This window comes from Acanthopagrus latus, chromosome 12 (genome assembly GCF_904848185.1).
Source record: "Acanthopagrus latus isolate v.2019 chromosome 12, fAcaLat1.1, whole genome shotgun sequence".
Classification (NCBI taxonomy): Eukaryota; Metazoa; Chordata; class Actinopteri; order Spariformes; family Sparidae; genus Acanthopagrus; species Acanthopagrus latus.
In genome coordinates, this window is record NC_051050.1 from 16,638,452 (window position 1) to 16,650,494 (window position 12,043).

The 12,043-nt window shown below is 42.0% G+C and overlaps 1 protein-coding gene across 3 annotated transcripts in view; it reads right to left on the bottom strand.

The window, feature by feature from the left end:
• The window catches only part of brinp1 (bone morphogenetic protein/retinoic acid inducible neural-specific 1), a 129,928-nt gene that overhangs the window by 12,553 nt on the left and 105,332 nt on the right, over positions 1-12,043 (bottom strand). For all 3 annotated transcript variants that reach the window (XM_037117982.1, XM_037117983.1, XM_037117981.1), the window contains exons 6-7: positions 7,706-7,942; positions 2,343-2,565 (exon numbers count right to left, since the gene is read on the bottom strand). In XM_037117982.1, coding sequence (XP_036973877.1) covers positions 2,343-2,565; positions 7,706-7,942 — 460 coding nt within the window. The remainder of the gene's footprint in view (positions 1-2,342; positions 2,566-7,705; positions 7,943-12,043) is intronic.

A 12,043-nucleotide genomic window follows, 5' to 3' on the forward strand; every position in this document is an offset into this window, starting at 1 on the left:
CCCGTCCACATGTTGAAAGCGTCCTCGAGGCAAGACGCTGAGCCCCAGATTGCTCAGACATTCAGCACCTTGCATGGTAGGTCAGAGCTGTCACCGTGTGTGCATTTGGTAATAATGGGTCACTTGTAAAGCTCTCTGGATTGAAGCGCTACCTAAATGCACCCCCATTAACATCAAAAACTATGCAGTTGATGGGCTAATTTGTGATTGCACATGGGTAGCAGAGGGAGATACTCCCAGTAGAAGAGCCTGGATGGTGTTACAGCCACTGGAGAAGTCAATGAATATGATTCTCACAGTGCCTGTCCAAGCTGGAGTATACTCAGAGTAGCAGGTGGATGACAGGATCGTCCTCCCCATTGTGGGCCTAATGTATGAACTGGAGGGGATCTAAATGGTCTCTCACAAGGGATCTGGCCTGCTGTCATTTAGAACCCCGGAGTGCCCATTCTTGGCCACTGGGGCCAGACACATTGTTTTTCACATCATCATCAGCACCCTCCGCAGTCTCACTGACAGGTTGAGGATGTGCTGGAAGGCCTCCCTGAGGTGGTTGGCAAACGACTTGAAAACACTTGGGCCGCTGCTTTATGGGCCTTCAGCTCTGCCTCAATTCCCTCATCCTCTGATCAGCTGTTGTATGCAGCCCAGAGGAGAGGTGAGGGTTGGAGTGCCCGTTGGTGATGGCTGCACTTTTATTGAATGAGGGACATTAGAAGAGACAGGCTTAATGGGACTATACTGACTACACGCATGTGAAGGTCAAACTCACAAATATGCGATAAAACCATCATTCAACACAGTAACTCTTACAGTACAGTTATAGAATAACTTCACCAGTTTTACACATTAAAGTACATTTACAGATCTTCAGGAGTATGTATGTGGAAAAAGGTTGTTTAAAGCCTTTTATGGCTCCAGAGGAGGCTGCATGTAATCTTATGAATAGCCTTCAGTGATGTCACTCAGTGGTAAAGCTGCACGGTGGGTAATGTAGGCTGCGGGTTTTGAAAAAAAGATGATACTTCTGGTTCTGTGCTAATGATTCTGATCATTTGTTCAGTCCAACAGTGTCATAGGAGTGTTCTGAGACAAGTGGGCTGCTTTTCAAAACCAGGTGCCTACATTACCCACAATGCAACTTGGCGTCTGGGTGACATCGCTGGAGGCAATTTACACAATTCCATGCAGCTTCCTCTGCAGCCACAAACAGATTTGTACCACTTGATTCACATATGCATATTGATAAACTAAATGTCCTTTTCATCAGACATTAACATTATACAAATTAGGGAGACAATAAGGTGCAGGATGAAATAAAACCAAATGATTTTCTGTCAAACAGTTTATACTAATATGAAACTATAACAGTGCAGCATCGTATAGAATCCCTATACAAGCTATAGACAACTTAAGCTTCACCAGGCATGTATGCAAAGCAAACACACACGCGCGAACACAAGTGATGAAAACAAATAAGTCCTCCAACTGATGCAAAGTTGTCTCACATAGGCAAGCAAATAAACATGCTGGTCTTATTTCCAGTGCCATCAGGCACCCTTGATGCATACTCCATGGAAGAGGAAGCGCATACTGCGGCTCTTTGATAACACTTCAGAACAAACCTCTGCCAACTCTCGCACACAAATGTGGGTGTGCTCCTTTCCTGTCACTGAAAGTTGACAACTGCTCATTTCCAGACCACTTAAATTAATATTTCACAGATTCTGTTTCCATTTACATGGTGACGTCCCCTACACAGAGCAATTTTTAGGGGGTGTTTCATGTGGCAGCCTGAAACTTTGCATATTTCGCAGTGTTTTCTGGTATTTGCTTGAGCGGATGGGGAAATTCCTGGCAGTTCAGGCAACGCTGACACCATGGCACATCTGCGGCGAGGCTCTTAAGCTGCAACCGCAGTAGGTGGTGACAGATGTGTGCAATGACCTATCAAAAAAACTCCCACAGCTACATTTTCTTTTTAGACTGCAATGTGAAATACAAGAGTGAGCAAGAGTGCTTTGGGCATGTGCAAGGCTCAGCACTAAGTTGACTTGATGGACAGAAACAACAGAACCGTAAGTTGAGATATATAATGGATGACATCCTTACTGTGCATGCTTCGAGAAGCAACAATCAAAATAAAAAAACCCTACATCATCCCTGATGAGAAATGTGCTGAAAGGTGTCACTCCTTTGTGGGAGTGTGTCTGCTCTTTCAGCACTTTGAAGAAGAACATCCACATATATCGACACCAGAAACAGCACCATCGCTTGATGTTGCTGCTGAGTAAATCCACATCTAATTTCCGCCATGAAGCGGAGGTTGTATTTCCACCCACCTCTCTCTAGGCATCTGGTGGTTTGGGTTGTGGTGACAACGGATGCTGAGGCCGAAGAGCTTGCGGGCGGTGCGCTGAATCTTGAGCCGCTGGATCTCCAGGGAACTCTGGAGGAGCCTGTAGCGGGCCTGGAGGTCCCAGTCGCTTCCCCACAGGAGATGCACACTGCTGATGGGCAGGAAGTGAGTGGAGGGCAGCCTCTTCAGGAATGACTTGAACTCGTCTGGATGAGGGAGAGAAGGATGGAGCGAGAGAGAGAGGGACAGAGAGTAAGAAGAGAATGTGGTGGTGTGACAGAAAATGTGAAAAGGGAAGAGTTAGGGTGGAGGCTCCATCAGGTGAAATGTGAAGATGCAAAGATGGAGCAGTCTAGACTCCTGAGTACTACATTTCATTTAAATTTCTCAGTCAAAAACATCAGAAACAGAACATCTGAGGAAAAGGAGGGCTGTTTCTATTTTTTTTTTCAATTTTTAAAGCAAGTTAGTGACACTGAGGTTTCCCTAGCAAGCCTAAAAAAACACACTGGCATTTGTTTTCTGTTGTAGCAACCTTATCCGTGAGCCTACCGGTGTGTTTTCAAACAAATGCCAAGAGAGTAAACAATATTGTTGGGTGGGTTTGCTTTACAGAAACACTCGACTTATTTGTTTGCTCAACACTAATCCAGCAAAGCATCCTGGGTGGAATTACAAACAAGCAACAACAAGCAGCAGACTGTTTGAGTGACGTAACGCCTTAATCTTTTAGTCCATCTGTAAGTTGTTCATCTAAATTGACTGAACCTGTGATAAAGAGCAATGCAGCACTGTAAATGTATTAGATTTAGTAATGCAATAAATTATGTTTTAATTTAGGTAGTCAAAAGTATGTAATTCCTGCCACTAGTGGCATCTAGAACAAAAAAACAGTCAAGAAAAAGTGTCATCATTTATTATTTTGGTGATGTCAGGAAGTAGCCGTGGATCATGTGAGAAGTTGTCTTCACTGTTAAATACCGCGATTGTCGATAAGAATCTCACTTGACTCAGACTTTTCCTCCTCACCGTTACGTATCATCTGATGTTTCCCCAGAAATTAATAGCAAAAGGCAACCGAATGAAACATACAAGTTACTTTGACTAAAATTAGGTATTTATCTGCGTTTAAACATTGTTGGAAACATTTGGGATGATGTAAGTAATCAACTCACCATAATACATTTAGGAAAAAAAAAGCTCTAGTCATCTATGGACATATTAGTGAAATGTTGCATATTGCATCTTTCACAGCAGGACATATTACTTCCTCTAACGCTGTCCAAATTAACTGATGAATGAGGAAATAAATGCAGGAAGGCAATTTCTATAGCAGGATCAAAAGTGGTGAATTCCTCCAACATTTAAATATGTATCTGTGCTAGCTGCGTGAAAGCATCATTTAATCAGACTGAGAAGACTGTTGGTGATCACTGAACCCAGAATTCTGACTCACCGTCCTCACTTTAATATGTGGTTGTTTTTTATTTTCTTGGATTGCTTCTGTTGTGGCCATACTGCAAAACTGAGACCTTCAGTGCAGCAAACACCCTCTTACTCTGTGCTCCCACACACTTAACTGAAGAGCACTGCCCAAACAAATTAGTTCCCACCAGTGGTGATGATTGTCCTTACGTTCCTCTTGCTGCCTCTGATAAGTCTTCCGTGTCTGCTCAGACAGCCTGTGAGCCCGTCTCTCTGACCTTTGTTTTCAACACAAGCTCGCATTTTTCAGCAACAATGGGCGCGAAGAAGTTACTGAGACTCCGGCAGGAAATACTCAAGGACGACAAATCTTTTATCTGGTATGCTAATTATGAAAATATTGAGTCAAATGACTTGAGAGCAGCTCATTATTATCTCCGAAGATATATTTAAGCACATCATTATAAATAATAGAGTGAACAATTGTCTCCTTAGTAATGGCAGTCTAAAACAAAGATTACCATCTCAGCTACAGGCTCACATTTCGCCTGCATACTGTCTCAGTTTAGATAATGCTAAACTGCATAATCTACATAGGCTAATCATAATCTAATGGACCTAATGTATACCCCCCCACACACCCCCAATGCTTAGCAATACATGTTGTGGAGGGAATGAGAATAGAACATTTATGTTTGCATATAAATGTTCTTGGAGAAAAGGCAAAAGCTTCTCCACACTCAACTCCTTAATGAAGATATCCCCATGTTCAAGACATGCAGGGACCAGTGAAGTAAGCCAGCACCCTCCTCCCGACCTCTCTAAGACAGTTTAACAGCATTAACCACAGAGTTAAGAGCAGTACTTCAGCAACAGCCGAGATATGTCAGAATTTCCTCCACTCTCCTCCCAGGCATGTCATGGCTCCCTTCTCCCCCCTTTCTTCAAAGAGGCCTGATTCTTTCTCCTCCCCTGTTTTGAACTTGCCACATTCCCTCCACCCAGTTTTCAGAAATGTCAGTTACCGCCCTTGCTCTTTTCCTAGAAGAGCTTGGTGTCTCTGGCACTCAATTTTCCGAGCTGTCTGATTCCCCCACTGAAAAGACATCCAGTATCAAGCCGTTCCCTCATGCCAGCTCCACAGCTGCCAAGCCCTTTCACGTGAGCTTCAAAACCATCAAGGATCCCTTCCTTGATACGGCTTCCAAAGGGTCCATCGGATGACTCTTATCTCAAGTTACCCAGCACTTTATCAAGAGATTACAGCTCTCACAATGTAACCCTGTTTACCTCTTGTGCCATTCCTTATCAATCTGTTGTGTCCAAGACACATAATGACAATAATTTCCCATTTCCCAATCTTAAGTTGCCAGTCATGTCAGATGTGCCATATCAACATCGCTACAATACATGTCATATCACATTCACACTCCATAGGCTATATGAGCTGAATTCATTTAGGGAAGTGGAGGGAATTTTGGAAATGTTCTTGCTTGACAAGAAGGCTACCCATATGCCATTTGTAGGCACGAACCACTAGATATTTTTAACGAGACTTCTGGACTCATTTTTTTTTTTTTTTTTTGCTGCGTTTGTTGCATCAGAATCAGAGATATCCGATGAGATGTCGAGACATTTCCAGTTGTGGTTGTGGTGACAAAACCTGGTATTATAAGCCAAAACATGACATTTCCTCACCCTAATCAAGTGTTCCATGTGACTAAAACTAACCGGACTGTAAGCACAGACGTGTCACAACCAAAAATTTTAAATTGAACCTAAAGATGTTAAGAAACTTAAAGCTTCAGTTGGTAGGATAGTTGATAGTATCTGTATTTGACGAGTTGATAACGAGCCTGAAAAATCAACTATCTTATTAATACCAGGTTTAAAAATTCACCATATTGTGGTTTGCAGACATGTATGCCAACATCATGGATCAGGATCAACATGGTGATGATTGTCCTGGATTAACAAGATGATCCAGGATCAACATGATGGTCCTGGATCAACATGATGGTCCTGGATCAACATGTTGATGATGGTCCAGGATCAACATGGTGATGGTAGTCCTCGATCAACATGGTGACAATGGTCCAGGATCAACACAGGAATGATGGCGGTTGGGTCATCTTTAGTCAATATTTAGATTCATGTTGCAGTTGTGCGAAGCTGAAATGCTGCATTTCAAATCAACTCAACTAGCAAGTACTCTTGTAATAGCCAGCAGATTTTTGATCAAATGTTCTCCAAACGTTCAGAAAATCTATCCAACGCACCAAATCTAGTACTCAATAGCACCAATTGTAAAATAAAAATCTGTTTTTATGGATGGATGCACAATGCAGACATAGTCGAGGAATGTTAGCAGTGGAAAATGCATTATCTGTGGTAGATGGTGATATCAGTCAGAGCGAATCAAATCAACTCTTCTCCTCCCTTCTAAAAAGGAACTGACAAGACAGAAAAAATATTTTCCCAAGAGGAAACATGAATCTTTGTAGGGAAGGTGCTGTGCATAATTGCAGATAATAGCAGAAGACAAGTGTCTTGAAAGGATACATCTCAGTTGCCATATCGTTCTACTTAATTTATACTTAATAGGAGGAGGTGGGAACAATAATTGTCACTCTGCAGACACATACAACATGACATAAGCTTAAAATGTCAGTCTGGTTCTCCTACAACACTACATTTAAATTAGATTTTAATTTCACCATGTTTGGATATGCATCATTTTAGCTAATAATGAATTTACTAGCTTGAGAATTGAACCACTCTGTGTCACAGGATGTTGAACAACATGGCTGTCATTTATTTTAAGACTGTATAAGATTATATTGTAGTGTTTATGAAGTATAGAAATAAAGAGAAAAAAAGAGGAAAATGTGTAATGCCTTTGTTTGAAACCAAAGACAATGTGATTAAGTTTGGACACTTGCTGGGTTATTGATTCCTCAATTTGTTTTCTTGAGCGTGTGAATTGCATTTTTGTTTTTTATTTATATAAATCCTTTTATTTGGACTCTTTGCACAAACTTTTTTTTTAAGCACAGACACTGTGCACTCAGTGACCTCCATGACTCACATTAACTTTTCTTCTTTGGTGCATAAATATATTTATCTGTTGCTGGCAGGTTTTATTGGGACACTTTTATATCATATCAATAATAGATAAACACGTTGCCTTGCCATGTAACTACTGGGCACAAACTGTGTTGTTTTTTTTCCCCCCCAACTGTGTCCAATATTCTAGAGCCACCCTTGGTGTCTGCATTTGGATTCAATGAAGTACCTGAGGAACGAAATAAGTTATTTTCCAGTGCATGTCTGTGATGTCTGATGTGAGTCTTTTCTGATCTACTGCCCCCGTAAACACTTTGACACGGGTTAAGAAAAGATCAATGTGATGGTCAGAAAAAATCAATGTTTACCACCGGTTGGAGACAGGAAGTCAACCCCAATCTTTTAGGTAAATAGGCTGCACTGTCTGCCCATTAGCATACCTTGACCTTTTCACCTTAACTTTTTCTTTTTTTTTGCACTATGGAAGTTTCAAAATACTTTATTCAGTGAACAAAGAAAAAAATCTTTCAATTATTCAAGTGGATTTGGCAGTGGGGCAAGTAAGGACTAAGCCGCCATATTTTGACATGTGTTTTAAAAGGATCTTCAAGCAACAAGAACATTGCGAGACTATGAGATTACCTTAAGTGTATGAGCTCTGCATGTGTGCAAATTCATGAAATACATTACAGAATGAAGATGGCTAGATATGTCAGAACTTCTTTGCTGGCAAAACAGTAAATAAAACCAAAAAAACCTATATAGCTTCATCTTTAATACAATATTGCACAATAGATTGTATATTACTTTCATAAGTTCAACGCTAAGTGAAAGTTGGAGGCATTTCCAACTTACCAGAGTTCTCAAAGTCTTTATAAGAGGAAGCCCAGGACTCAGACATCCCCAGCAGTGTGTTCTCCATAATCTGGATGTCAGTGATGGGACAGTTGCATTGGGGATACTCGTCGGCGCACTGACAGATGCATTGGTTTTCGTGGCACACATACTCGCCCTCTCCATTGCACATAATGTAGCTCAGAGCTGACTGGACAAACTTCTCCTGCAGGTATTCTGGGAAAATGACCTGCAGACCTGAAACAGAGAAAAACGTGAGGTTTTAGCAAAGCAGAATAAGAAAGTACAAGAAAAAGAAAACTAATTTCAGTCTTGTTATTGTGCTGACAATCAGTGACAGAATTAGTGACAAAAGAAAAAAACTTCGAGCTGTTTGTATCACAAAATGCACTGAACAATAAAACAAACACTCTTCTTCTTTTATTGTAGCTGTCTTTTTTTCTTTTTTCTTAACAAAAGCTCCAAACAAGACCTGACAAAATGAATCTGAGAAAAACGCTAAAAGCCAAATAAAAAAAAAACAGTGTGAGGTGAATGGCTCTTCACGGCATTGCGTGTTTATATTAAAATGTATACTTGTGTTCTGCGTATACATACTAATGTGTTTAGAGTGAGAATTGAATCACATGCGAAAAAGTGGAACCAGAATGGGGAACAGGGCTATGAAATGGCTGAGTGCCCTCCGAGATTGCTTTGTGTTATGAGCATTCATTTATTTTTCTTAGGGATGTGCTTCAAATCTCGAGACTGGAGCCGTTTGTGCTGCTGCCAGTCACTCACAATGTGATATAAAAGTGATCAGCACTGGCTTTCGTACCACAAAGAAGTCCCTTTGTTTGCACATGTGCCTTTTCTGTGAACTATACATGTTTATCATTGGCCTGTGGTCCCCAACTTCTCAGCCTTCAGCTTATTAAGCACTAATGGCGATGGCTAAATTTGTAATCTAGAGGCCAATTTGTGGCAGAGGCTAAAAGCACCTCTTCACTCTCACCACATCAAGGTGTTTATAATTTTTTTTTGAAAATGAGCCAATCCATATCTCACCCCGGGGATCACCTAGAATTGAATCTCGGGCAGAAAAACAGTAAAGCCTTTTTCTCTTCTGTCCAGGCTCCCTGGTAAAATAAATCCCTGGCTCTACAAGCCACTGGATTGGAAAAGAACTAAATAGATTTTTTTCCTTTCTATCTCATATGAAACATCTCGGCAAGGCAATATTTTCTTAATAGGTTTTACTTGAGCACAAACAGTGCCTCAGCAGAAAAATATGCAACCAGGAACCAGAACGTAACATGTTATTGAATGATGAATGATTGCATTATTATTTTTTTTTCTCGCTCTCATATTGTTTTCACCTCTGGGGGCGGATATGGGAGCCTGTTCATGCAAAAATCGACATAATGTAGCCGGGATGAAAGGGAAAGTAAGCATATAATTTCACACTGAACACGTGAGTCATTTTTTCATGGGGGCTGTCACTGAGTCAAATGGTATCCCATATTATGCATATGCATGTGGCAATTAACACTATTCTAACCCACAACATACACTGAACTGAAAACTGGAGGTAATATAGATGCAAATGAAGGTATGAGGCAAGATCTCGGCTCGGAAACAGGACAACGTCGACATCCATCGTCATGGCGACAGGCTTTGAACAAAAGTGATCCGCACTGTGTGTTCACGCCGCAATGCTCGTTAGTCATGTCTAGGAGCAGTGCATGTTTACAGATGAGGTCATATTTCTGTGTAGTCACGATTTTAAATCGAATACGAGGCTAACACCAAGCAATTTTTTACTGCTGCACAGTCATACTTTCAGTGTTCTTTCTTTAGCAGACAACCTTTACTTGCTCGGCGTATCTCTGGTTCCCCTTTAGCTCCACACACTCATCAGAACCCCTGCCCGTCGGTGACGTAGGGCACTGGAAGGAGGGAGGGCTGGAGGAAGTAAAGGGGATGGATGGATCATGTCTGACCACAAAAGAGCTGGGTTGCACGGGGGCTTTTTCTCCATCAGGCCTGTCTGCGGCCCCTGGATCCAATATTCATTTAGCTTGATGTATTCCTGGGCTTGAAACTTTAATGTGATTTGTGGGAGAATCCAGATGGCAAGTTCACGGATCAACGCTGCTCACTGACAGTGCCGGTGCCAGCGGCCGGGTGCACAATAACACCGAGTGCCTCAGCCCTCCCTCTTTCGCTCTTCTGTCCAAGCATACCTCATATCCCCCCCAACCCTACCATCAACACACACGCACACACACAGACAGACATTACTTTTTTTTTTTTCCTGATATCTATGTGTTGGTGCCGGGAGATTGCACAAGGAACCATTCGGGATGCTGACATTCAGCTCAGCACTATCAGTCTTGCGATCTCTTGTTTTTCCACTCTCCTCTCACTGTCCCTTCTCTTTCCATTGCTTCTCTCCCCGTCCCTACCCCTTCACTCCGTCTCTGTACACATCTCTGCTGTCTTACTTCATTACGCTCACTCCTACTCCTGCAACACTCATGCACATGCCCCTTGACTCGTCCCCCACCATCCTTTGGCTCTCATTCACTCCATCAATCACTCTCTTCATTCCTGTTTCTTCACCTCTCCTGCTCCCCTCTACATCCACCCCGCCGAGCACGTACCATGCCCAAGTATTGGAAAATTTGATGTCTTGTCCTCCCACTCTGGTGTAGAAATGATGTCATGCAATAAAAGTAAATCCATCAACATTTGTTAGTGCGGTGGGGAACGTGCAAGAGAATTGGAGCCCTCAGGCCGAAAATGAAATGAGAAACTAATCAGAGTAAAAAACATTTGTCTTTGTGACTTTTGCGGCTTTGCCATGTTAGCGCGGTAACATGTGAAAACACTGAGAGTGATTGGGCCATAAAGCTGGAATTTTATGTGGCTCTGAGGTCGGTGTTTGTCGAGGAAAACACTAGATATTGAAATCGGGAGTTACACTCACCATCATTAAAGAGCTGCCGATAAAATGTGTAGATGCACATTGGAATTCCCGCGCAGCCATTTGATAACCTCCAACTTCATGCTCTGTCAGTGCACATAATTCCCTGCAACCCCTATGCCTGGCTTGCTCTAAATAAATAGCACCTCAAAATGGCAGTTAATCTTATTGCATATATCAGAGGCTGATATATTTCCTCCACGTACCTCGGAGGATATAGGCCCACAAACATTCCATGAATGCTAAAAACTGAGACTCTGCAACTGTGACACTGCCTTTTTTTTCATTATGTCTCTTTCTAGAGTGCCCTATTTTTACACGGTGATAGATGGGGAGTGTAGGCCGCAACTGAGGCTTGTAACTGCCTTGGCAAGCGGTTGCCTGCTTATTGCAATGCCACGCTTCGCCTCATAAGTTACAGTTTCATTAAAGATTAATTGACCATTGTGTGGCCGCAATTTCGCAAAATAATCATTACTTAATCCACTGGTGCAATAAAGTGCATTACTTCAATGGGGGGCATTAAATTACCATTGGAGGTTATCGTTGCAGCCATGATACGAAACCGAAGACCTCTGAACTGGAAGATTGCCTGTTTCTCTTCAGTCCGGGCTGCCCAGTCCGCCTTGCTGATCCTCAGATACTCGGAGCCGAGGGGGCGCATAGCTTCAAGATTTGCTGCGCTGGCTGATTTCACACAAGAGCTCCTCTTCCACAACTAAGAGGTAAAGGTGCAGCTAAAGTAGCTATTTATCCACTTTTCATTTCTTTACATAAAGCGCTTTAGGTCTTCAACAGTGTGTGTGCGCAGGGCCTGACAGAGGATAACATGTTCCGCCGGAGCTACTCTCAGCTCTCAGAATATGTTAGCATTTTTTAAAGTTCTGAATGAGGCGTACTTAGCATTCAAATGGATAATGTGTTGCTGTGTCTGCGCTGAGTAGATTATCGCAGATTATCATAAGTGTTCTCAGCACACTCGCAGGCAAACCGCCTCTGTTTTCAAACAGGACCGTCGATTCCAAATTTGGTTGTACAATCTCTGTTTAAATATTTGCGTGTGGTGATAATTGTTTGGGACAATTTGATCAGCATTTCCATCTCAAACATACTTTGATCTCCAACATCGAGCACAAAGAATGTGTTTTTTTTTTCTTCCTAGAATGCCGAGTTTTTTTTTTTTTTTCAGTCTTATAGTACATTGATACATTGAGGCACGCATATATTTGAAATGGCAGAACAACAAGAGATGCAGCAAATCCCATTTCCTAGAACATATTAACATACAAGTGGCTGCATACGCATACGTGCTCTATCTGCGTGGAACAGAAATACCTGCGGAACCAAACGCACTTTACACAATATCTATA